Source organism: Brassica napus, chromosome C7 (genome assembly GCF_020379485.1).
Source record: "Brassica napus cultivar Da-Ae chromosome C7, Da-Ae, whole genome shotgun sequence".
NCBI classification, from domain to species: domain Eukaryota; kingdom Viridiplantae; phylum Streptophyta; class Magnoliopsida; order Brassicales; family Brassicaceae; genus Brassica; species Brassica napus.
Window position 1 is genome coordinate 25,544,343 of NC_063450.1, and position 26,603 is coordinate 25,570,945.

General features: G+C 38.5%; 2 protein-coding genes, 1 non-coding gene and 1 pseudogene across 4 annotated transcripts; 1 reads left to right on the forward strand and 3 right to left on the reverse strand.

Annotated features, from left to right (window-relative positions):
• Positions 1 to 1,569: 1,569 nt before the first annotated feature.
• LOC125590966 lies at positions 1,570 to 1,677 on the reverse strand. The gene has a single exon (XR_007326963.1). It is a non-coding gene; the product is annotated as a small nucleolar RNA R71 (small nucleolar RNA).
• Positions 1,678 to 15,858: 14,181 nt separating this feature from the next.
• Positions 15,859 to 17,766, reverse strand: LOC106407889 (annotated as a pseudogene).
• Positions 17,767 to 18,783: 1,017 nt separating this feature from the next.
• Positions 18,784 to 20,967, forward strand: LOC106411337 (NAC domain-containing protein 13). 2 transcript variants are annotated; one of them, XM_013852084.3, is made up of 3 exons: positions 18,784 to 19,122; positions 19,352 to 20,320; positions 20,413 to 20,967. In XM_013852084.3, exons 1-3 carry the CDS (start codon positions 18,849 to 18,851, stop codon positions 20,805 to 20,807), a joined length of 1,638 nt encoding a protein of 545 aa, XP_013707538.1. In that variant the 5' UTR covers positions 18,784 to 18,848; the 3' UTR covers positions 20,808 to 20,967. The 2 variants fall into 2 exon arrangements, with proteins under 2 accessions (XP_013707538.1, XP_013707540.1); XM_013852086.3 differs by having other exon boundaries at positions 18,790 to 19,122; positions 19,352 to 20,308.
• On the reverse strand, positions 20,852 to 21,971 carry LOC106411339 (ATP synthase subunit delta, chloroplastic). The gene has a single exon (XM_013852089.3). The coding sequence runs from the start codon at positions 21,694 to 21,696 to the stop codon at positions 21,013 to 21,015; it is 684 nt and encodes a 227-aa protein (XP_013707543.1). The 5' UTR covers positions 21,697 to 21,971; the 3' UTR covers positions 20,852 to 21,012.
• Positions 21,972 to 26,603: the final 4,632 nt, after the last annotated feature.

Genomic DNA, 26,603 nt, shown 5'->3' on the forward strand with positions numbered 1-26,603 from the left:
GATTGATTGTTCTTAATGCTTGTTCTAGATTAGCTAACTAGAATACTGAATCTAGGAATCTGCATGAGTCAAGCATCCTTGACCATAGTCCTGAACCTAATATGTCATACTAGACAACTGGAAAAAGGCTACCACTGAACTAGAAAGCTAGTGAGCATTATCAACTTACGCCTAAGGCTTAACTAGAAGCATCGATCGATATTGTCTTTTGACAATCGATCGATATTTGTGAAAGGTGTATCGATCGATATCCCTATAGGACCATCGATCGACACTTTCTTGTGGTCAACAAACGACAGTTGAGATCCAAGATCTAGTTAGTTAACCAGTGAAACATTGCCATCACTGATCACTGTGTTCAAGGGGTGAGCTCTAATATATAATGCATGCAACTGATAGGCATCTATAGGATTATAATCTCCAACACCTGAATAGAAACCCTGCATCTAATACCTTTCCAATAAGTTACACCCCCAAATCATCTGGTTAGTCGAGCAATAGACTTGCTCAATTAGGATTACTATTTACATTTAAACCATAAAACAACAAACACTTAGAATTAATAAATTACTAGATTTAATAGGTTCCCTTGCTCCTTGTGGATTCGATCCCTAAGTACTACAATTGAACCTCTAATTTGAGAGAGTAATTCACTCCTTAGGGTAATTTGAGTGGTATCAAATTTGGCGCCGTTGCCGGGGAGCTTTGATCGCCTTTAGATTTAGTGTTATTAATTCTTTTCTTTTTCTTTACCCGCATCCTGACACAAAAAAAATTTTCTTGTCTTTTCAGGTGCATGCCCAGCAGTACCAGAAGCAACAAGGAAAAACACATGCTATTCTCAGAAGATCCTACTCACCTGGAACGCACGATCCGGAAAGATCAACATTCCACATCGCTCGACGCAGCAACTTTCACGTCGAATGATTCTCGCACCCACCCATCGACCGACACCTGACCTTCATCGTCGACCGATATACATCGTTCGACATCGACCGATTCTACACCGCGTACATCGATCGGTCCTCAGTCGCGAAGCATGGTTGCGATTGTTATTCTCAGACAGGATGAGAATGGAAACCTGTATGACCAGGATGGTCATCTGCGTAATGCAACATGTCAGAAACTAGATGCTCAGGGGAATGTAATCCCAAATTCTGATGCTACAGGAGCTGCTCAACCTGTAGAAGAGGCTGCTCCACCAAAGGCACTGGCTGACGACAATCGTCTAGACGAGTACTACGCCAACAGATCAGCTATTTGACTTCCAGAGATTCAGAAGGAGAATTTTGAGCTGAAGCCTCAGTACTACACACTCGTGTCACAGATACCCTACTCTGGGCTACTACACGAGCATCCTATGGACCATCTGGAGAGGTTTGAGGATCTAATCGCTGCTATTCGTATGGATGGAGTCCCTGAGGACTACCTATTGTGCAAGCTCTTCAAGTATACTCTGACTGGAGAAGCGATGCACTGGCTTAAGCAGCTACCCACATGATCTTTAAAATCCTCGGACGACATCAAGAATGCTTTCTTGTGAAACTTCTTTGATGAGGCACGCGCTGAAGACTTGAGGAGCAAAATTGCTACATTCGCGCAGGAGACTGGAGAGTCTTTCAAAGATGTGTGGATCAGATTCAAGTTCTTCCAGCGAGACTGTCCACACCACGGATTCAATGAAGTGCAACTGCAGAGCACTTTCTTCAGAGGTATCGCCTTGAGGTATCAGATGGCTCTTGATACAGCTAGTGAGGGAAACTTCAACACCAGGAATCCGGTGGAGGCTATGAGACTGATAGAAAATCTAGCAAACATCAACAACACCAAGAACACTGACTTTGAGAGGAAGAACTCTGTTGCATCCCTAAAGAAGGAGCAGATGGACGAAGTTAGAGAAAAGTTAGATGTGGTTCATGAGCTTCTTAGGAAGCAGGTCTGCTCAGCAGAAGGAGAAGTAGCTGTAGACATAGAAGGAGAAGAAGATGTGAACTACATTGGAGGAACTGGATTTTAGAGGTCTGGAAACCATGGTGGAAACAGAAACTTCTATGGAAATGGTCAGAGGAGTAACCAAAGTTCACAGTTCCAGAAACCTTTCAGCAACAATAACAGAGGCTATGAAAACTCATACTACCAGAATCCACCACCATAGACTCAGGAAAGCAAGATCGAAGCAATGCTTGACAGAGTTCTGGAAGGACAACAACAACTCACTGTGGATTTCAATGGGAAGATAGATTCAGCCTACAACAGTCTTAACACAAGGATTAAGACCTTAGGGACTCAAGTAAGGAAGCTTGAAATGCAAGTGGTTCAGACTGGAGACAATGTAAAGAGGCATGAAGCCTTGGCTAGAGAGGTAGGAGTTGAGAAAGCAAAACACCACGTGAATGCCATCCTAGATGATGATTTCTGGCAAGTGGTGCAGCAAGAGAAGCTTAGAGAAGGAGATTTCGAAGTTGAAATCTCTATGAGTTTCGGCGGATCACATTGGTGTCGACCGATGTCAATGGATGCACATCGCTCGACAGACCAGGACGAAGATCGATTGACGGTTTATTCTGGACATCGATCGACGTCATCTGCTGAATCGACTGCGGAGTGTAGTGCAGTTCGAATCATGACTCATGAAAAATTCGCAGAAAAACATCCTCACCCACCCTCCCCTTTCTACGTCAAAATCGATCGACCGCATGAGCCAGCCATCGATCGACAAAGAGAGACCAACATCGATCGACCCCCCTCACCTTCCATCGATCGACGGGCACCTCTCACCTACCGAGTGCGATTACCATCTATTGATAGTAATCGAATCAACGCACTCAGACCACCACTTAAACCTTTAGCAAACCCACCAGAACCTGCAACCAACCCTTCAGACACTACACCAGAGCCTATGCAAGTTGATGAGGCAACTGAGGAAAGAGTGTTAAGGAAAAGGAAGGAGAAGATTCCTAAACACCTTAAGAGGGAAGCTAATGAGAAGGAGATGGATGGTTTCAATAAGAGAGTCCTCAGAATCCCAGTGGAGAAACAATTTGATGAAGTTTATTACACACACCGGCTGTGGATGTTCTTCAGGGAGACTAAGGAGATTGAGGAGGACATTAGGAGAATGTTTCATCATGTCAAGGAAAGGATGAAACTAAGGATCACATTGATGAAGAAGAGTGATCCTGGGAAGTTTGCAATACCATGTATGCTAAAAGGTATTGAATTTCCCCATGCACTTTGTGACACATGAGCATTAGTCAGTATACTTCCTAAGGTTATGGCAGACCAGCTGGGTCTGAAAATAGAGCCCTCATTAGAATCTTTCACCTTCGTGGATCTTTCAGAAAGGAGCTTAGGAGGCATCATAAGAGACCTTGAGGTACAGAATGGAAATGCCCTTGTCTCAGTAGATTTTCATGTCCTGGACATCAAGCTTAACTGGAACTCTTCACTTCTGCTTGGAAGAGCTTTCCTAGCTACAGTAGGAGCTGTATGTGACATGAACACCAACAGATTGTGTCTGACACTGATAGATCCAGACGTCCACTATGACCTAGTTCGAGTTGTGAGACAACATGTCAACGTCGTGGAGCTTGGAAATGATCTTGGCTACATTGCATCATGCCATTGTAGAGCAGAGTATGAAACTGAGTACTCATAATCGATCGATACACACACTATCACATCGATCGATTCCAATGAATCAACGATGACCGATGAACGCTATCCCACGTTGCTCGACGGGATGCAACCGGTAGAACACTCCACATTACCAGATCAGTACTATCCAGACTTTTCCTTTCAACAACCCAACAAGAGCAGACGAGATGATTATTCCATAGGCAGTTGGGCAGATAGTGGATTCCATGAAAGTTTTGCAGTGGAGACTGTGATTCTTTCATCCAATGAGGATCCTACTGAGGAGTATGATGAGGATTACTGGAAGGAAAGAGCTACAGAGATTGCTATGTAGGATGAAAGATATTCAACCCATTCCTTCAACAACACGCCTTCACCATCGATCGACAACGTGTACTCAGCATCAGTCGATACCTACCTTCATCTAGCAAAATGATCTTTTGCATCGATCTATACCACACCTGGTACGTCGATCGATATTAAGGCCGCCGCCTTAGAAAAGGAAAAAGGGAATATTCCAATTCCAAGTAGGTTTACCAATACCTATATAAGGAGTTTTGCACCCCAGATTACTTCTCACGAAACAGAAGCAGAAAAGATGAATGCTCCCACAAACCAATCAGAAGGAACACCCAGGAAGAGCATTCGATCCAAAAACCCTAATTCAGCAGACAAACGTCTACCATCGATCGATACACCAATATCAACATCGATCGATTCTCATTCTAAACCTAAACTTTCTTTATCTACTAAGAAGAATATGAGTATTGATTACGACTTTCTATTGCCTGATGAATTTGGTATTTTCAGGGACCAAGATGGCCATGCAAGAGCTATGGATGGAAGAATTCTACAAGTATCCAGAGATGACATAGCAGATATTCTTCAGTTGGCCAATGGGGCATACAACTTGTTTATGCAGCAACGCAGCATTCCAGACAATAATCCAGCTGTTCCAGACGAACATTCAAGGGCCACCACAACAGGAATTGGTTCACACCAATCGTGCAAAACTGTTGACCAAGCATCGATCGACAAGGATGCTTCTACATCGCTCGACAGGGTAACACCAACGTCGATCGATAAGGCACATTCACCATCGATCGATAGACGTTACGAATGTGAAAGTCGCGCTTATGACAGCTACGGAGCCAGAAAGTTAAGATGGGAACAGAAGGACGAATATGGTGTCTACAGAAATGAGTCTGGACATGCAAGAAGCGTAGCTGGTGAGATGATCCCTGTTACCAAGGACAACATCAGAAAAATTCTGGAGAGAGCATCCCTATTTGGAGAGAGCAGCACATGCCACTTCCTTCACACCTACAAAACTGGCACCAGAGATCTACACCAAGGATGATATAAATGAGATGGTGACGGGTATATGTGGAGCTTAGCTTTGAACTCAAGACATTGGTAGATGACACCTATCAACCTTTGGACAGAGGTTACAATGAGCTTTTCAGAAGTATGGCAGAGATGAGGACAGAGATTGAGAGTATGCAACACAACCTTGAGAAGGAAGCTACGACATCACCATCGATCAACGCTAATAAAGCAACATCGATCAACGTCAAGCCACAGACATCCTAGTTTCCTGCAGAACCAGAAAGTTTGGCAGAGAAAAAGGATGAATGGGAGATCGCATATATCAACACGAGGATTAACGACGTATACAACCCTCTCAACAACAATGTGGACTGGCTGAGCACGAGAATTGATCTGTTACAGCAAGGTTTGGACACCATTCGCATGAATGATCCACAGCCAACCACATCGATCGATATCTGCAACATCACATCGATTGACACAAAGTTCGCAGCAATTGAAGATAGGTTAAAATCTTATGAGGATATGCACGACCGTTTCACCTCACCTATCATGAGCTACCTGGACACCTTGTCTACACAGATGATGAATGTCCAGAAGTACATTAGTAAGCTTAATGATCAACATGATTTTCAGGAAGAAGGTTCAACATCGATCTATAGGTTACGAAGAACATCGATCGACGGCAAGAAACCAACATAACTTCTTCCCTACACAGCAGCAGAAGTTGATCAGATCACATCAAAGCTTTACACAGCTATAGACACCTTGGAGGGACGACTTGAGAAGCGATGTGATGACATCTATTTTCCATTCGACCTCAAACTCAGTGGACTTGATAGCCAAGCAGAATGGCTACAAAAGGAAGTCAAAGCCATTCAGAGGCAACTCGCATCTCAACACTAGATATCAGCATCAATCGACAGAGGACACTCCAAATCGATCAACAATAAAGCACCAGCAACGATCGACAGACACTTGGTCGCATCGATCGACACCACGTCTACACCAGACGACGTCCAACTGATACCGAACAACATGGAGTCAATGCAGGAGCAACTGAACGAGCTATCATAATACGCCTACAACAATATAGGATGGTATCAGTTCAGCATTGAAGACATCCTAGAAAGGCTACAGAACATTTCAAATGCAGTACAAAAGATGGATGAGAGATGGACCAGAAATGATGAGGCCACAAGAAGTTTCATTGCAGCTTGGTCCAGAATGTGCAGAGATGAAGTGGACGCTTGTTTCCCAACAAGTAGTTGTTTTTCCACCAACTAGCCACATACCTCCAAACTCAAGCTAAATGACTATAACAAAGCGCTGAGTGGAAGGCAACCCGCTATTAGGTAATTTTAATTGGTTTTCTTAGTTACTAGTATTTACTTTCGTTTTTTTTTCTTTCAGAATTATTGCAAGACCCAAGTAGGATGATTACCAACATATCGACCGTGGACGACACGTCGACATCGATCGACATACACTCACACACGATGATCGATGCATACCTATGCACATCGATCGATTCCCACTCCGGTCAGGTTTATCTTCTTAACTTGTTACATTTGTACTTATGATTTATTTCCACCGTAACTCCGACTGTGTTACACTGGGACAGTGTAATTTAAGTCCGGGAGGAGGTTTACTGATATAGTTTATTCTGATTCTTATAAAAAGATTTTAATAAATTATGCTTAGCTATGTGAAAGGGACTATGAGTACTACTTGAATGTCTAACCACTCTTTAACACCATTCTAGATTTACTGATTGCAGATAGTACTAATTAGATGCTAAAGTGGATCAACCTGTCAACTATACACACTTGCATTGATTGTTTGAAGGAACCAAAGCTGACCTCCAACACTAAACCTGACATAATCGCTTGTCTTGGGGCTTGGTATACATGGGATCGGATTCTTCAGACAAGTCTGGAAAGCAAAGCCTTATGTAGATTTATTTATCACAATTTTCTCTCTCTATTTCAACCCTAGAGTAGCTAGTTTAAAAAAAAAACCCAAAAATTATTATTTAAATAGGACTTAGGATTTAGTTAGGAGGAATCTGAACAGGACTTGGTGGCTACAACCATTAAGGCTTGCTTCATAAAGATTCCAAATAAAGAATTCGGACGGGACTTGGAGGCGGCAATCTTCAAGGCTCGCTTCACAAATAATTCTTGGATATAGGTCAAAAAGAAGTTAACAGGGCTTGGTGGCAACCACCATTAAGACTTGATTCATGGAAGCCTGTCCAATCTTAGTCACTGATCCTGCAATGGAAGCAGACTTTGACTCAAGAGAGAAATTAGAGAGAGAGAAATTAGGAACTAATTTTTACCTACAGTTCGAGATACTTGTCTCAAATCCTTGCATCCTGTGATCGATACTCCAAAGGTAAAGCATGCACTTTTATATTTATGTTAAGAAATGAGGTTAGTAGAGGGAATGTCAGACAAGATTTGCTAAGTTGTAGACTAGTTTAATTTGGTTGCTAAGCTAGGATATTGCATAATGTGCTTTTGTGATTAGGACTTCAGATGTGGTTTGCGAAATTGTAGAGGTGATGAATTCTATGTTTTATATCTATAAGTCTCTGCTGTTTTCAAACCTCTTTCAGAGAGACTGCATGTTTGTTATGGTTGAGGACAAGCAAAAGGGTAAGTCTGAGGGAGTTGATATACCATGGATTTGACCCATTTTTACCCATGGTATATAAGTATTTTACCATCTATATACTATATATTATATCCTATTAGGTATGTTTTCAAGTTCAGAAGTATCTTGGAGTAAAGTGATGATTATGGAGCATTTAGGAGCTTAAAAGAGATTTCATCCGAGCTGGCCATAAGAGGTCGATACGAAGAAGAAACAATCGATCGATGCACATCCAGTGACGTCGATCGATACAGAAGAGAAGCCTCGACGATTGAAGATTATTATCGATCGATGTACATTCTGTACCATCGATCGATGTCGAGATGCGGAAGCACGACTAGGTTTCAGCCGACTTTAAACCCAAGACTTCACCAAATTACAAGATTACCCCTAACGAGTTTTTAACCTAATAGTTATATACTTGTCTAAGTGTTAGGAGGCAAGAGAGCTTTTGGCCACCTTTGTATTCTTATTTTCAGCAGAGAGTTCTAGGAGAGAAGATCATAGAGAGATTTGTGATTCAAACTCCATTGATTTATATATTCTATTCTATGCATTTTTTATTTATATTTTGTGTCATGAATTGCTTAGCTATGTCTGAGTAGTTTACTTGTTAGATTCAGGGTTCAAATAGGTTAGAGGGATTAGCCCCAACTATAGATTGCTAAGTTGTGGTATTCATTGATTGATTGTTCTTAATGCTTATTCTAGATTAGCTAACTAAAATATTGAATCTAGGAATCTGCATGAGTCAATCATCCTTGACCATCCAGTCCTGAACCTAATCTGTTATACTAGACAACTGGAAAAAGGCTACCGCTGAACTAGAAAGCTAGTGAGGATTATCAACTTACGCCCAAGGGTTAACTAGAAGCATCGATCGATATTGTCTTTTGACAATCAATCGATATTTGTGAAAGGTGTATCGATCGATATCCCTATAGGACCATCGATCGACACTTTCTTGTGGTCAACAAACGACTGTTGAGATCCAAGATCTAGTTAGTTAACCAGTGAAACATTGCCATCGCTGATCACTGTGTTCAAGGGGTTGAGCTCTAATATATCATGCATGCAACTGATAGGCATCTATAGGATTATAATCTCCAACACCTGAATAGAAACCCTGCATCTAATACCTTTCCAGTAAGTTACACCCCCAAATCATATTGTTAGTCGAGCAATAGACTTGCTCAATTAGGATTGCTATTTACATTTAAACCATAAAACAACAAACACTTAGAATTAATAAATTACTAGATTTAATAGGTTCTCTAGTTCCTTGTGGATTCGATCCCTAAGTACTACAATTGAACCACTTATTTGAGAGAGTAATTCACTCCTTAGGGCAATTTGAGTGGTATCACTCCACAGCCAGAATACAACAAAATTCCCTCGCCATGAGGTGTATCCTTCTGCAAACAAAAGCAGGAAACCAGTGTCAAAAGCAGGTTCGATGGTGTCCCAGAAACCATCCAGTACTCAGATATGAATGCGATGGCCTGGAATTGTCAGGGGGCTGGCGCGTACCTGACAAAGCAACACCTTCGAGAGTTACATCCCTGCTTTCAACCACGCTTTCTTTTTCTTTCTGAAACTAAAAATTATTTTTCTTTTATGCAAGACTATAAATTTGAATTTGGTTATGATAATTTTTTCACCGTGGAACCTATTGGGCTAAGCGGTGGACTTTCTTTGTTTTATATGGATGATGCTGATGTGAACATTGAGTTCTCGAATGAACGGATGATTGATATTGCCGCAAAGATTGAAACACATAAGGTCTTTATTACCTTTGTCTATGGTGATCCGGTTGTTGAATACCGCGAAATGGTTTGGGAAAGGCTAATGAGAATCAGTCTACGACGAGTGGGAGCTTGGCTGATGATGGGAGACTTCAACGAAATAACAAGCAATGCGGAAAATAAAGGGGGGCGGAAACATCCTGACTCTTCATTCCTACCATTCAAGAATATGCTAGCAACCTGTGGAATGATTGAATTTCCTTTCACAGGGAACTCTTTCTCATGGGCAGGTAGAAGACGATCTGGTAGAGTTCAATGTCGACTAGATCGTTCCGTTGGGAATGAGGATTGGCACCAGATTTTTTCCCACACTGATGTGGAGTATCTTCTAAGATGGGGTTCCGACCATCGACCAGTACTTACTAGAATAAAAACAAAAGAGACGAGATGACGGAGGGGTTTCAAGTTTGATCGTCGTTGGCTTGGAAAGGAAGGTTTTATCGATACGGTGAAGCAGGGATGGACCCAAGACAACAACATGGAAACCACAAAGCTGTTTGATAAGATTGTAAGATGTCATAAGGCGATCTCCAAATGGAAGAAAAGGAACCCATCGAATAACCTAAAGCTGATCGAGAGCCTAAAGCTGAGATTGGAACAAGCACAAGGCGATGATAATGTGACAAGTGAAGAGGAGCTTGAGATAAAGTGGAAGCTTTGTGAGGCGTACCGAGAAGAGGAGCTATATTGGAAACAAAAAATCCGAGCTTTGTGGCTCAGGGAGGACGATCGCAATACAAGATATTTCCATGCAAGAACAAAACAAAGGCGTGCACGGAACCGTATCACAAAGCTTATGGACTCATTGGGAAACTGGATAGAAATGGAAGAAGGTCTGGAACACTTGGCGTCTGACTACTTCAACAATCTCTTCACAGCTTCAGAAACACGAGATCGTGATGAAGCCTTCCGGTATATTACCGCGTCAGTCACACACGATATGAATAACGCGCTAACCAAGACACCTACGGAATGTGAAATCAAAGAAGCGGTGTTTGCAATAAATCCAGAAAAAGCGCCAGGACCTGACGGCATGACAAGCCTATTCTATCAAAGGTTTTGGCCTGTAATCGGCAAAGACATTGTACATACTGTCCAAGAGTTCTTTGACTCTGGTGAGCTTGATACAAGAATGAACCAAACCAATATATGCTTGATCCCGAAGACAGAGAGACCTAGAACAATGGCTGAGTTTCGACCAATCAGTCTATGCAATGTCAGTTACAAGATCATCTCCAAAGTCTTATCTTCACGACTGAAAAGAGTGCTTCCAGAGTTAATCTCTGAAACACAATCGGCCTTTGTGGCTCGTCGACTTATCACATATAATATCCTTGTGGCACAAGAAATGTTCCATGCTCTGTGCACAAACCCGAGCTGCCAGAACAAATATGTTGCTATTAAAACAGATATGAGCAAAGCATACGATCGAGTAGAATGGAGCTTCCTGGAAACTCTTATGGAGAAGATGGGTTTCGCTCACCAGTGGATTCAAAGGATCATGAAATGTGTCTCCTCGGTCACGTACCAAGTTCTCCTTAATGGAGAAGCTAAAGGACACATAACTCCATCTCGCGGACTGCGCCAGGGCGACCCTTTATCGCCATTTTTATTTATCCTCTGCACAGAGGTGCTTATCTCCCAGATCAAACATGCCGAACACGAGAAGAAGCTCACGGGGATGAAAATAGCTCGATCGTGTCCCTCATTTTTGCATCTCCTCTTCGCGGACAACAGTCTTTTCTTCCGTAAGGCGGAAAACATAGAATGCAGGGAGCTGATGTGAATCATTGACGTCTACGGCAACGCCTCAGGACAACAACTGAATAAGTCTAAGTCTTCAGTTATGTTCGGTTCTAAGGTGGTAGCGTCCTTAAAAACTGACCTGAAAAGGTCGCTCGATATCAATCAAGAAGGTGGAATGGGAATGTATCTCAGACTGCCTGAAAAGATATGTGGCTCAAAGAAGCAGGTGTTCAGCTTTGTCCAGGAACGCCTTAATGATAGCACCAACTCCTGGTCCTCGAAACTGCTATCGAAAGGGGGAAAGGAAGTCAAAATTAAGTCGATAGCGCAAGCGGTCCCAACATATGTTATGTCATGTTACCTCCTACCCCAAGGAATAACGAAAATTCTCACAAGCGCTGTCTCTTGTTTCTGGTGGAGTATAAAGATAAATAATAGAGGTCTTCACTGGGTGGCATGGGATAAGATATGTGTTCCTCTTGATCAAGGAGGCTTGGGATTTAGAGACTTCCATGATTTTAATCTAGCCCTACTCGTAAAACAGATGTGGCGTCTTCTAAAATACCCACATTCTCTTTTGGCTCGAGTATTAAAGGGTAGGTACTATCAACATTCAGGTCCGATGTCAGTTGAGAAAGCATGTAACCCGTCGTACGGTTGGCGCAGCATTCTTGCTTCGCAGCCAGTCCTAAATCAGGGTCTCCAGAAGAAGATCGACAATGGATATGAAACAAAGGTATGGGAAGACCCGTGGCTCCCTACTACCCCCAGCCCGACCGGCCCTTGGGAATGGAAACTATAGAGATCCAGACTTGAAAGTTCATCATCTCATCGACTTCAACACACTTTCCTGGAACACGTTTATGCTTGAAGAATTTGTGAATGCTGCAGACATCCCTGTGATCTCGTCGCTTCGTATTAGCAGAACAAGCCGTCCTGATAGCTTTTGCTGGGATCACTCCAAATCCGGTCTATATACCGTGAGATCGGGATATGAAGTCTCACATGGAATGAGAACCCGAGCTAACTCTCCAGCTGTGTTGGAACCCAGCACTACGGCTCTAAAGAATGCAGTCTGGAAGATTAAGGCTCCTAGGAAACTAAAGCATTTCTTATGGCAAGCCGTGACCGGCTCAATCGCAACAGCACAACAATTAAAGGAGCGTCATTGTACCAACGACAGCACGTGTGTTCGATGTGGAGTAGACTCTGAATCTATTAATCACACCCTGTTCTTATGTCCCCCTGCGCTTCAAAGCTGGGCATTATCAGAGATTCCAACAGCTCCGGGCGTATTCCCATGTCAGTCCCTATTTACGAATATTGACTATCTGTTAACGCAGGCCAAAGCAAGAGGCGTGAGTCCAGCACTGCTGGCGGATTTTCCATGGACCATTTGGTATACATGGAAGGGCCGTAACGAGAAACTTTTCAACAATAAAGATGTATCCCCTCTACATACGATCCAGAGTGCAACGAAGGAAGCAAAAAGCTGGAGACTTGCCCAGTGTCTTTCAGACACAACAGAATTCGAAGTTCAACAACAACCCATGATCTCTAATAACCCGTCGCAAGCGCTGGCTTTAAAGAAATGGAGGTGCCAAGTTGACGCCTCCTGGATCGCAGTAAGCGACATCATAGGAATGGGTTTTGTACTGTTGGAGGAAGACAGACCTATACTTTATGGAGCGAGGGGAAACCTAAGAGCTGAAACACCTCTCCACGCGGAGGCTGAAGGATTACTTTGGGCCATGCAAGAGATGATAAAAACTGGAAACAGAGAGGTACACTTCGAATCGGATTGCGAACAACTGGTGAAACTTATCCAAAAGGAGGAAGACTGGCCGGCATTGGCACCAGAACTTGATGAGATCAAAGCTTTATCTACTGAATTTCTTGAATTCTCCATAGGGCCTATTCGCAGGTCTTTGAATGTCCGTGCAGATCATCTTGCTAAAGGTGGAAGATCACGTGGAATCAACTTTGTCAACCGTTTTGCACCTTGTTGGCTAGCTTCTCATGCTGGTCAAGCGGATGCAAATTGAATGAATGTTTTACTTTCGATGTCAAAAAAAAAAAAGTTAGTTTAGTAAAATACGAACATCAAACTATATGGATTTTTTTAGGCCTGTTCAATCCAGATTTTTGCTCGATTTTTTTTTTTTGGTTTTTTGGTGTTTCGGTTTATAAAAATTAGCTACCATATTAGAATCATATCTAATTTGGTTTGGTTCAGTTTATATACTATTATTTTTTAGTTTATTTGGTTTATACCAAAATACCATAACTATATTTATCTTTTCTAACAAATTTTAGGTTATATGATTAGAAATTATATTTACTAAAACATAAACATATATTTCTTACTCTAATTTTTAAATATAATATTTTATGTTCTATGTAAATATTAAAATAAAAGTAATAAAAATATAAATATCATAATATTATGTTATAACTATATTTTAGCACAAATATTTACCATTTTTTATTTAATTTGATGAAAATGAGAAAAATAAAATAACATTTTTAACTTAAAGCAAAATGAAAATTATTAAAATTAATGTTTTAATTATGACAATCATATTAACAAAATAATTTATGTATATATTATTAATTTTATTATAAATTAATATATAAGTATACTAATATATTTTAATTAATCAGTTTCTTTAGTTTAATCGATTAATATATCGAACCATATCCATATATTTGTGATTTTTAATAATAATATCTATATAGTTTATTTGGTACTACAAAATCCAAACCACTATTCCTATTTCAGTTCAGTTCAGTTTTAATTGGTTCGACTTTACCGGATTAAGCATCTCTATATTTCGATCACTCCAAATTATATTTTACACATATGTTGCAGGTCTTTACCTAGTATTATAGTACTCTACTAGGTAAAGACTCGCGCCTTGCGTGGAGTGAGAGTGTTAGGTAAATAATTCTATTTAGTAAAAAATGTTATAATGCTAAATGGTTTCTACATCGTTGTATAAATTAGTTAATTCTATTTATGAAAAGATAGGATGAAAAATGCGAGCTATGCCGTTAGTTAGTCTATGTATTTATAGTTATACAAATCATTTAGGGTTGCCAAGTCGTCTAGAAAATATTTACAGTATCTCACCATTAAATGTTTATTAACTAATTTATACAACGATGACAATAAACTTATAACATATATTTTGCGTGATAAGTAATCTAGCTTGGGCTAGAAGTACTCGAATATTAACTGCTTACAAACAAAGATATGGAAAATCAGAGGATACTCACGATCACATAATAAATATACACTTAAAGTTTCATTTTTAAATCACGAATACAATGGTTTAACGAATACAGTGGTTTAACGGTGTCAAGTCAATGGGCCTTAATAATAACAGGGCTTCTCAGAGTTAGATATATGCATTAATATACACTAATCCCCTAATACACTAATACACTAATACACTAATGTTTCTTAATGTCATCCATTTTATTTTTCTAGTTATGTTGGTCCACTTTAAAAATGACTCTGAGAATGGCTGAGGCGACAGACACGTCACCACTAATCCCATAAGTTACAACTTAAAAATGTTCCACATATAATATATATAGGGGATATACACCGCTAATACGTGTTTTCCGAATAAGCTAGTTGAATTAGATTCTTGTTATGATTCAGAGAATATTCGACCAAGATATGCATACTAATTAACGTCATATCAAATATATATTATGAAATGTTATAATCATTGAGTTGTGTCTTCCCAATTTTAAAACCACAGCAAAAAAGTTTGTGTACATAATCTTGAATATAGCCCACAAATTCGAGTAGGACATATTCGAATAAATTCACAACTGTCCACACCCCACATTTGGTTTGGCATCAGTATCTCACTCTACTCTAAACAGAGATGAATGGCTTGTTGTTTGCTAACAATGCCTACTATAACAGCTTTAAACTTTGATAAAAAAAAAACAGCTTAAAACATGTATAGATAACATCTGAAGCCTCTGAAACTTTAGACTTGAGTGACTCTGGTGAATCCATCAGGTGCAGAATCTCTGCTTGATCCATCTCCAACAACATTCTAGTGATGATGAGGGTGATATTAACATGCCAATCTTATCAACAATCCTTTACGTATTCTTTATCAGATGTTTAAAGTTAAGGATTTGTTTAGAAATATACACAAAATGTAAAACCAAACGCAAATAAATATATAAATCGAAAAAGCTAAAACTGTGATGATAATTCTCAGACGAAACAAAAAAGGGCAAATCTCCAAAATAGCACATTTCTAAGTTTATATCACAAAAATAGCACTTAAAAACTAAAATGACCAAAATAACACATTTCTAAGTTTATCCTTTGAAAATTTTAATTTTTTTATTTTACAAAATTTGAAATCTTATCCCCAAAACCCCATTTCTCAACTCTAAACCCTAAACCCTAAACCCTAAACCCTAAAATTTAAACTCTAAACCCTAAACTCTAAACCCTAAACCCTAAACCTTAAATCCTAAACCCCACCCTTTAACTCTAAACCCTAAGTTTGTGACTTTTGATAAAACATTAAGTGCTATTTTTGTGACTTTTGACCTTGAGTGCTAGTTTGAGAACAAAAACTTGATTTAGTGTTATTTTTGTCTTTTTCTCGACAAAAAAGTCATTTAAATTTAAAGAGGAAAATAGTAGTAAAGATGAGACCCTTTCATAATGTAAGATCGTCATCAAAGTACAAAAACTGTCAGTATATATATTTATAAAGAACAAAAAAAGGATCAAAAGGTGATCATGCGTCAAACCAACATCTCAGAGTCGAGAGGTGCAGGTTGGTGCAGAAGAAGACGAGCCGTTCTCTTTCTTACCTTGTGTTTCCTCAATAGCAAATGACTCGTCCAAGAACCCATCAACCTTAGCTCTTTCCACGCAACATGAAAACTTCTCCGCAGCATCAGGGACATCCAAAGACAGATCCTCAAGAGACTCACCCACTCTTTTAAACCCTTTTGTCATCTGATAAATCGTCACTAGCCCCGACTCAAAACACATTTTTAGCAGCTTCCACACTCGTTCCTTCTTCTCTTTCTCTTCTATGAACTATGATCCTCACCACTGACTTCTTCACAACCTCGTGGTGGAAAAACGGCATCCCCAGCTCCTTCACGCACCTACAAGCTTCTTTCAGGTCTCCACCAGAGGCGTACTCTTCGAGAAGAACCTGAATCTTCTCCTTCACTTCGCTCACAGTGCACCCTGGCGACTTTGTCTCTATTCCTCCTCCTCCCCAGAAACGTAGGATCCTTTCAACGGAGAGACGTGCTTCCAGCAATGTCTTCGCCGTCTGAATCACTTTCCCTCCCACCGTTGAGCCTAGTTCTTCCAAGTCCCGTGGAGCTAACACCTCGTCAACCACATCTCTGGCTAGGAACATGGCAAGGTCTTCAACGACCACTGGGTTGTCTAGAGCAGTGTCGTCTGCAGATTCTATGAGCATGGAGAATGCGTTTCTGACATCTTTGGCAGGGAAGCCAAGAGAACAGACAAGGACACAAGCCATCTCTTTCTCTCTCTTCTTTCTATCCATTGCTAAAGTTATCAGATACTTGACAAAGATCGCACGTAGCTGGCTAGAAGACGCACTAGGCTCGGTTTCTAGACGATGCACAACCTCTGAAGTGTCACCAGACGGGAAATACTCTCGGACAATCGACTTAGCCTTGTCTTTAAACACATTAGCGCTGGAGTTTTGAAGTAACTTCTCACCAGCTGAGAGCGATTTCAAAGAAGAAGCACATAACCATCCTTCATAAGCAACTTTCGAGATGAAAGACTGTAGCACACTGCGTGCCTCTGGTATGTCAAGAGACAAATCTTCAACCGAATCGATGATTCTGCTAAACCCTTTAGTCACTTGAGTGGTGTTAATAAGACCAACCTCAACCTAAACATCAACAATGTCAGGGATATCTACTGATAGATCATCAGCTGAAGCCACAAGTTTGTTAAAACCTCTGTAAACTTCTAGAGGGTCAATGACATTGGCGTAAAGGGTAGACAAGAGAAACGCAACCATCTCTTTCTCCTTGTCGTTCCTGTCCATGGCCATGGAGACTAGCTTCTTGACGAAATAGTAACGGTACTCAGCCATTCCGATCTCCTTGAGCTCATTAGCAACTGATAAAACATCATTGGTGCTGAAGTATTCATCGACGATTATGGTTGCCTTTTTCTTGTACTCGCTTAGATCTTCATCAAAGTTCGTTGAATCTGATTGTCCATTGCCCTGGTTCAATGATACATACATGATACATCAGTGTTACAATGAGTTTTCCATAACGTTGAACATCAAATAGAGGCGAGGCAAAAGGAGTCCAGTGAATGAAAATACCTCAAAGGAGTAATCATTCTCTGCGTCAAGCGAGTCTCCCAAATTTTCTTGGCTCCCTTCCACTGCATAGTGAGAAAATGCTAACCAAAATTCAGACCAAACATAGTTATATATTAATTTACATCCAGAGGAAGTAGAATTAGCAAAAAGGCTATACCTTAAGGAGAAAGAGAATGACTATGTCTCTTTGACAGCTCTCCTGCCATATTGGCATGTGGGAAAGGAGATCGCTTGTTAAACTCTATAGGCTTTATTTCCGAATCCCTCCAATTCCTCAACTTTCGATTGCCTCACGATTATTCACTCACCATAGTATCTTGCAATCTCTTTAAAGAAGATAACAAAGACTCAGTCCCAAAACAAAACAAAGCAGCCACAAAAAAAGTTATCACGACATATTCTAGGCTTCAATCTCTAATAGATATATATATATATATATATATATATATATATATATATATATCGAACAATCAAGAATCAAACACATACAAAGATTAATTTACCGCCAATTTAATCACATCAACGAGTGTAATAAGAAGATTTGAAAACAGATTCAATAACGCTAGGGATTGTAAACTACACCAATGATGGATTTAGGTTAAATATTGTTCATCGATCGACCATCAATACAATCGAATCGCATTAAAACAAGAAAACGATGATAATAACAGAAGAAACATATTAACGTAAGAAGAGATTACTCGGAGAAGAGTGATTGACTTCATCCATCGGAGAGAAACATAACGCCGGCGATCAAGCGGGCGTCTCTGTCACTCGCTTTACTTTTTTCTCTGTTCCTCCTTTTCTTCATGTCGTTCTATAGCTGAATTATTTATTTCTTTCTTTTTTGAAGATTTTTAATTACTTTATTAAAAAAAAAAAGGAACCAGCCTCTTAAGTAATGACACAAGCCCCCTATGGTTTTGCCTTAAATCCGTAATTTGCTGCCCTCTACACCACTATGGTCTTGACATATGTTACCTCTTGGCCCCAACCACGTCTCCTACGAGTCGAGTCATTCACGCTCCTTCACTCTCTATTTAATGTTTAGGAATATTTTTATCGTTTTGAACCAAATAAAAGCGTTATGGGTTTCTCTCCCTTTACCAAGCCCATTGGGTATCACCGTCTAACGAATGGGCCTTCGTGCTTGAATCCCACGCAGTCGACTGGGAAGTTCCACCTGGCGCCTTAAGAGCTAAACCCTCTTCTCCAAGTAAAACCCTAAAAGATAATGAAATAAATTAAATAACAAAATCAAATAAATTACAGAAACGATCCGTAAAGTATGCAATCCTATTGGAACATTCGATCTTCTTCCCAGATTCTGAATTTGCACCAACAAAAAAGTTTAGGGTTTTTCTTTTCTTCCCCTGTGATGGAGACTTCAAGGGGTTCATGTCGGGCTGGAGACAGAGTCTTAGCTCCAGGGTTTAGGTTTCATCCAACCGACGAGGAACTGGTTGTTTACTACCTCAAGAGAAAAATTCGCCGCAAGAAACTGAGAGTCGCTGCAATCGGCGAGACTGATGTCTACAAGTTCGATCCGGAGGAGCTGCCCGGTACCTTTACAAGATTTTTTTCTCTTTCCACCATTTTCATTTATTTGCTTACGGTTGCCTGAACTTTGCTCTGTTTTCAATGAATTTGCTTAGTTGAAGTATCGATTTTTATTACCTTATTACAATGGTTCTGTTTTTTTTTTATACTTTGATTTGAGATCTATGTGTTGTTACCATGTTTAAAAGGTTAACTTTTGACTCGGGGAAGATGGACTTATGTTTTTTGTAGGCAAAGCATTACATAATACTGGAGATCGTCAGTGGTTCTTTTTCAGCCCGAGAGACAGGAAACAACATGGAGGCAGGTCAAGCAGAGCAACTGACCGTGGATACTGGAAAGCAACAGGGGTAGACAGAATCATCAAGTGCAATTCTCGTCCCGTTGGAGAGAAGAAGACCCTTGTTTTTCACAGAGGCAGGGCTCCCAAGGGCGAGAGGACTGACTGGGTCATGCACGAGTACACACTGCACAAAGAGGAACTCGAGAAGTGCGGAGATGTTAAGGATAATTTTGTTCTTTACAAGATTTTTAAGAAAAGCGGGTCTGGTCCTAAGAACGGTGAGCATTATGGAGCTCCTTTTGTTGAAGAAGAGTGGGCTGAGGAGGATGACGAGGTTGATGAGGCTGATGCAGTCCATGTTCCTACAAATCAGCTCATGGTTTCAGTTTGTTTGGGAAGTAATAATAACATATGGGCGGATGGTGGGCTTAACCAGTCTGAGTTGAATGAAAACGATATTCAAGAGCTGATGAGACAGGTTAGCGAAGAGACTGGAGTGAACTCTCATGTGGCAAATAATAATCCGGTAAACTTGGCAGAAGATGAGTATTTGGAAATTGACGATCTTTTGCTCCCTGGACCTGAACCAAGTTATGTGGACAAAGAAGGGTCTGCTGTCCTGAATGATAATGATTTCTTTGATGTTGATTCATACATTGGTGATTTTGATGCCACAAATCCTCAGTCAGTGCCTGTCGGTGTTGGTTTGAACAATGGGGTTGTACAAAGTCTTCCAGTGAATACATTTCCAGTAACTGATCAGGCCAATAACAACCAGTTCCAGCATCAAACATGGAAGAACCAAGATAGTAACTGGCCACTCCGTAACAGCTATACCAGAAAGATAAGTAGTGGATCGTGGACCCCTGAGCTAAACAATAATGAAGTTACTATTTGCAAATTTGGTGAGGCCCCTGGTACAGTTAAACCTACAACTGATTTTCTCCTATTCCAATAGAGCTCTTCTGATGATTCTTTCTGTTTAGACCTAATCATATTCTGTTGGCAGGTGATGATGCATCTGAATTCATAAACCCTCTTACCTCTGCAAAGGGAGAAGAAGCCACAAAAGACGAGTCAAGTCAGTTTTCTTCTAGTGTATGGTCTTTCCTAGAGTCGATTCCTGCAAGTCCAGCATTCGCTTCAGAGAATCCAATCGTTAACCTGAACATAGTCAGGATATCAAGCCTTGGTGGCCGCTACCGGTTTGGTTCTAAAAGCACAAGTACCAATGTTGTTATAGCAGTTAACGATTCAGAAGCAGAGAGTAAGAAGTCTGGAGGATACAACAAGAAGAACAACCACAAGGGCTTCTTCTGCTTATCAATCATTGGAGCTCTGTGTGCTTTGTCTTGGGTCATGATGGGAACAATGGGAGTTTCAGGAAGGTCTTTATTGTGGTGAGAACCCTAAAGCCAAAGACTATGAAGAAAGGCTCAGAGTCCAAGTTTCGTGATCTTTGTAATTGTTTTATTGGCTTACTCATAAACTGTTAAAGTATCGGTTTGTTGTTTTGGTTTCGAACCTTGCTGCATAACAAAGCTTTAAACCATTGCTTACTAAACACAGTTCCCATCTATATAATGTTTACTAAACCAAAAAGAAAACTTCAACCTTCAATTTGTACCTGAGTAGTGATATCCTCAAGCCGCTTCTTCACACTCATATCAATAAGCTTAGAACCTGAGCCACCGTACCTAATCGTGAACCCAGCTATCAAACTCTCGTCAATCACCGTTCTGATTCTCACATTCCTAGCTCCGGTGAGTCTCTGCACATGCTTCGCCACCTGAGCAAGATGCTGAGAATCGAGCTTCACCACCGACTTCACAACCACGAGCTCCGTCTTCGTCATCTTGTTGTACACAGCTTCGAACTCCTTCGCGATCTCCTTCACTAGATCTATCCGATTCGAATCGATCAACACGTTCAAGAAGTTGGACGTGTGTTGAAGCAGCGATAAAGACTCGGAGATCAAGTCGATCACCTCTCGTTTCTTCCGAAGCTCCACCGTCGGGTTCACGAACAGCTCTAGAACCTTCGGGTCGGAGAAGGTCTTCTCCAGCTTCTCCAAGTCGCTGCAGGTTGGTTCTAGAGTGTTGTTCGCTTTCGCCACGTCAGCCAACGCCGTCGCGTAGACTTCGGAAACCGGCGATGACATTTTCACGCCGCCGCCGGCGTTGCGGCGACGAGGGAATCGGACGGTGAGGGGGAGGGTACGCTGTGTGGTTGCGTGAGATGAGCGATGGAGCTTGGAGCCGAGAGAAGTTGGGGTTGACTGGAGAGAAGCCATTGTCGTCGGTCAACAGATCTTCGGTGATGGTGTTGATGGCGACTTGGAGAACGATCGGTTAACGGTTGACATTGATTTAGGAGTTTTACAGTTGACGGCTGATAATGATAGTGAGGATACGGCGTCGTATTGGTTAAACCCTAACGATCGCATTATATGATTTCCGGTTTGTTCATCATAGTTCACTGAGAATTTGTAACTCTTATTTTTTATTTTATTCTTGCGAGGGATGCTATAATGTGTTCCATGTTATTTTGGTAGATGAAGACGATGATTCTGTACACACATACACTCACATGTCACACTGGTATTACTCTGTTATGTACTTGTGTATGTAATCGAGGGAATGTAAAAAGCTCTCAAATTGTATGTCTAAGAAAATGTTCGGCTTCAGTTGTTCAAAACAGAAAGAAGAAAATGTTCGGCTTCTTTAAGATAGTATATGTGAGCTTTATACGTTAGCTTGTAGCCCAACAGACTCTACACTTGTTGCAAGTTGCAACCTGAGGAGGACATTATATATAAAGGCTTTATATGGAGGATTGGTCTGATGAGCTTCATGGTCTGCACATAATTTGTTTTTGAGCTTCTTTGTATCAAATCCATGTTAATCAATCTCCATGGTGAATCAATATTTTCTGGTCATCAGGACTCTGTGTTTTCTTTAGGAGATGGAGATGGAGATGGAAATGGAAATGGCAATGAGGTGTAAGTTACCGGAAAGAAAAAAATCAAGTTTTGTTGGGTAATCCCATTTAACATCTAATCTGATTTGCTACTATTTAGTGAGCGCTTTAAATGACAGAATTAAAAAAAAATATGACTAAAAATTATCAAATTTTATAGTCTGATGTATGCTAAGGTTGAGCAATAAACCAAATCCAAAAATCTAAACCTAATCTGACCCGATAAAAATGAAACCGAACCCAATATAAATACCGAATGGGTTTTATTGGATTATGGGTTTTATCCGAACCAAATCTAAATGGATATCCGAAAAAAATTCATAGTCCTAAAAAGAATTTGTATCAAACTAGATCTCAATTTCTATTATGTATCCAAATTACAGTTTTATATTATTGAGTACTTAAACTAATTATATATTACATGAATAATTAGCTCAAATACTAAGTCTAATATATATTTTGAAATTTGGTTAATATTAATGTTTTTATGTTTTTATAATTGCATTTGAAGTTCATTTACAAATAAGTTTTCTATAAAATTTAACCAATGTTTTTTTAAAGAAGTTTAAAACAAATTTACGAATTAATCGAGTATTTTAATGTATGTCAACTTTCTTTTTGATGACATAATTATTTTAGATGTTTCATACGATTATAGAGTTGATAGTTGTTACATTTAATTTGCTTACATTTCATTATGTATGATTCTCGTTCGTACAAGGATTTGGTTTGTCATGAATCATGATACTTCTGATGTTATCACGTATAATTCAAGAACGAGTTTCCCAAAATTATTTTGAAGACAACCATATGGTTTGAGGAAACCACGTACATAAATTTATTAAAAAGATTATAAATATTTTGAGTTTAATCAAGTACAAATTAGTTTTTTAGAACCGATAACCCGATTAATATCCAAAACCAAAACTATTATGGGTTCAAGTAGATCTTGGATATGTAACTAAACCCGAACAATATCTGCCCTGAAATTTTATAATATCCGAATGGAATTTGAAGTTCATGAACCTGAAAACACGAAACCCAAATAAACCCATACTGGAATCCGATTAGGACCCTGATTTTCCATCCTTAATGTATGCTATCTTATTTTATAGTTTCACATAAAAACAAAAACTAAAATACAATTAGTTGAAAAAATAAATCCAAAAAAATATATGTTATATAAAAGTTGAGGCTATAAGCCATTGAAGGCGTCCACGTAGGATTTAAAACCACCAATCGTATTATGACAAATAAAAATTTTAATTTGTTATTTTTAACTATGTCAATGTTTCAAAAAAAACTGTTTATTTCATAATAAAAAAATCAATATCGAATAAGGCAAACTAACAAAAGTAAAAACATTATACATATATTAACTTAATATATATATATATATATATATAATTTCTAAATTTGAGATAAATTAACTAAAAATAATAATTAATTTTAAATGCAATGATTCAAACAATTATAACTATAAATTTAACTCATGATTTTCAAAATTTAGGCTATATGTTATTGAAAATATTCATAAATAACATATATTATATATAAGCTAAGACTATAAATCAGTGAGAAACAATTCATTATATTTTTATTAAGATTAAAAAAATTCCATAAAATCATTTAAAATAAAATAGAGACCAATATCGAACAAGGTAAGTTAACAAAATGTAAACATTATAAATAAATATACTTAATATATAATATTCTCGAAATATAACATTAAAGTAAAATACAAAATAATAATTAATATTAAAAATATAAGACTTTCAAACAATTATAAATTAATTAATTTAACTCATGGTTTTCAAACTTTAGGCTATATACTATTGAAAATATTCTAAAATAACATATAATATATATGAAGCTATAAGTCATTGAGAGTATACACATAGGCTTAGAAGAAAAAAACAATCAAAATATGAAAAATCATAATTATAGTGTACTATTTCTAAAATGTTAAAATTTCCAAAATTGATAATACAAAATGGAATTCAACATCAAATAAGGTAAACTAATAAATAAATTATTAAAATTAAATTGATTCATAGATATGTATAGATATATATATTTAACCAAAAATAATATAAAATATTAAGATACAATATTTTTCCTCCCAAGAACACAAAATAAAAATATACTCTTCAAAATTAAATTTCAAAAGTGTATTTTCAAAATAAATTATAAATCAATATCAAATGTGTTTTCTTTAGTAATATCCAAATTGAAAAACCAAACATAATCTTCTTTTTTTTTTTTTTTTTTGACATCACCAAACATAATCTTCATGAACAAGGAATGCGTCAAGAATATATGACTTGAAGTGAATGAACAGAAACATTGAATAAGAAATAGTACAAAGAAAAATGTAAAATATTTGCGACGAAAAGTAGACATACAAAGCCGAAGACAAAATCAAATAGACGAAAAATGTATCACACAAAAAAATCGGATAGAGTAGAGAATAATTCAAATATAAGAAAAAAATTTGAAATTTATATTCGCTCTCTCTGAAAGATGTTAAGTAATATATTATATAGGGAGAGAGTCGCAAGCCACAATTTATTTATGAGTATCAAATTATTTTTAATCAATCAAAAAAACTAATGAATTTATTTATCTATTAAAATTTAAAATATTAATCAACACTATTATTTTATGTTTGTACAAATATTATTTTAGTCAGTTACAGTCAAAATCTCCATAGAAACTAAACAAATAAGCTATACTGAAATAAATCTAACATGGTGTGATATACAAGATTTTTTAAAATTATTGTTATTAAAGCAAACTAAATGATGAATTCTTATAATCATTAGTCTGATTCACCTCATATAATATATAAAGTTTAAGATGCTCCATGTTGGGTTATGTTGAAGAAAATATTTAGAGAACAATGTTTACAAGTTAGATAAAAAATAAAGAGTCTAAGAAAGCATGTCAAATAACTTGGTTAAGATTTCTAATAAAATTATAAAGACGACCAGCAATAAAGTAGTATGAAGGATAACATAAAAGAATGATAGAAAAATAATCAATATGAATTTATCATCAACAAACTAAAAACATACAAATTTACAAACTTATAACATTTAAAAAACAAAATCTCAAGATTATAATGAATATGCTATCTAAGACGTTTGTTATCTTATCGCCATCATTTAGCAACTAGAAATATATTTTTCATCAAATTATATAATAGTTTTTAAAGGATCTTAAAAATATTCATGGAAACTCCGAAACAAACATATAGATTATCTATCGTATTGCTAGCGCATTGGCTTCCCCACGTAAACGAACTGGAGTCAAATAAGGAATGCGCCATGGAGAAACCAGCAAGCAAATAGATACTAAGGGCACGTCAAACCCGAAGCCGGGACTCCCTAAACCATAATTTAATGTTTCAAAACGTCAGAGTGGGATCGAGCAAGCAGGGCTTGGCTCTTGGTATCGGCATTTGGATTTTTATAATAAGCTCTATGAGCATTTTTCTCTTATTGAAGCTAGTTAAGGGTTATGAGATTGCAATGGTTTTTTCACTTTTATGTTTGATGGTCAAGCTTTCAGTTATGGTTAAGCAATGGAATAAAATTTGGTTGCGGTTCATGTGGTATTACGTGTCTTTATTTATAGGTTTTGTCTCTTTTGGAACACATGGGTCTTATGGAGGAAAATCTGGGTCTTAGTGTGTTGTTAGCAGTTTTATTTTATGGTTGCTTTCTGTTGGAGAGAGATAGCTTTGCTGGGTATCATTATCTGGCACAATATTTAATTTTAACTGTATTTGTCCCTGCTGCATGCACATTCAATGTTTCAAATGGGAATGGATCAGAGTGGTCGTTGTAGAACCTAAAATCTACACGAAGTATTTGATAGTGTTCGGGGTTTGATCTAGGGAAGACAAATGATGTACGCAACGATATCTTTAGAACGCAACGATGTTAAATAGTTTCCGGTAGGTGAAAATGGACTTTATTGATGAATAAGATCGAATACAATGAATTGAACTAGATCGAGTGATACAAACGAGATCGGTAAAGAAAGAATCTAAAAGTGGGAAGAGAACAAGATCGATGTAAATGTGTAGCTCTCTCTAGGGTTTTCAACGTGTCCTCCTCTATTTCCACTCATCTTCCTTTATAGTAAGTCGACTTCGAGATCTCTGTGGTAGCTCCGCGATCTCAGCTTCTTGTTGCACGATCTCCGCGACCTCGG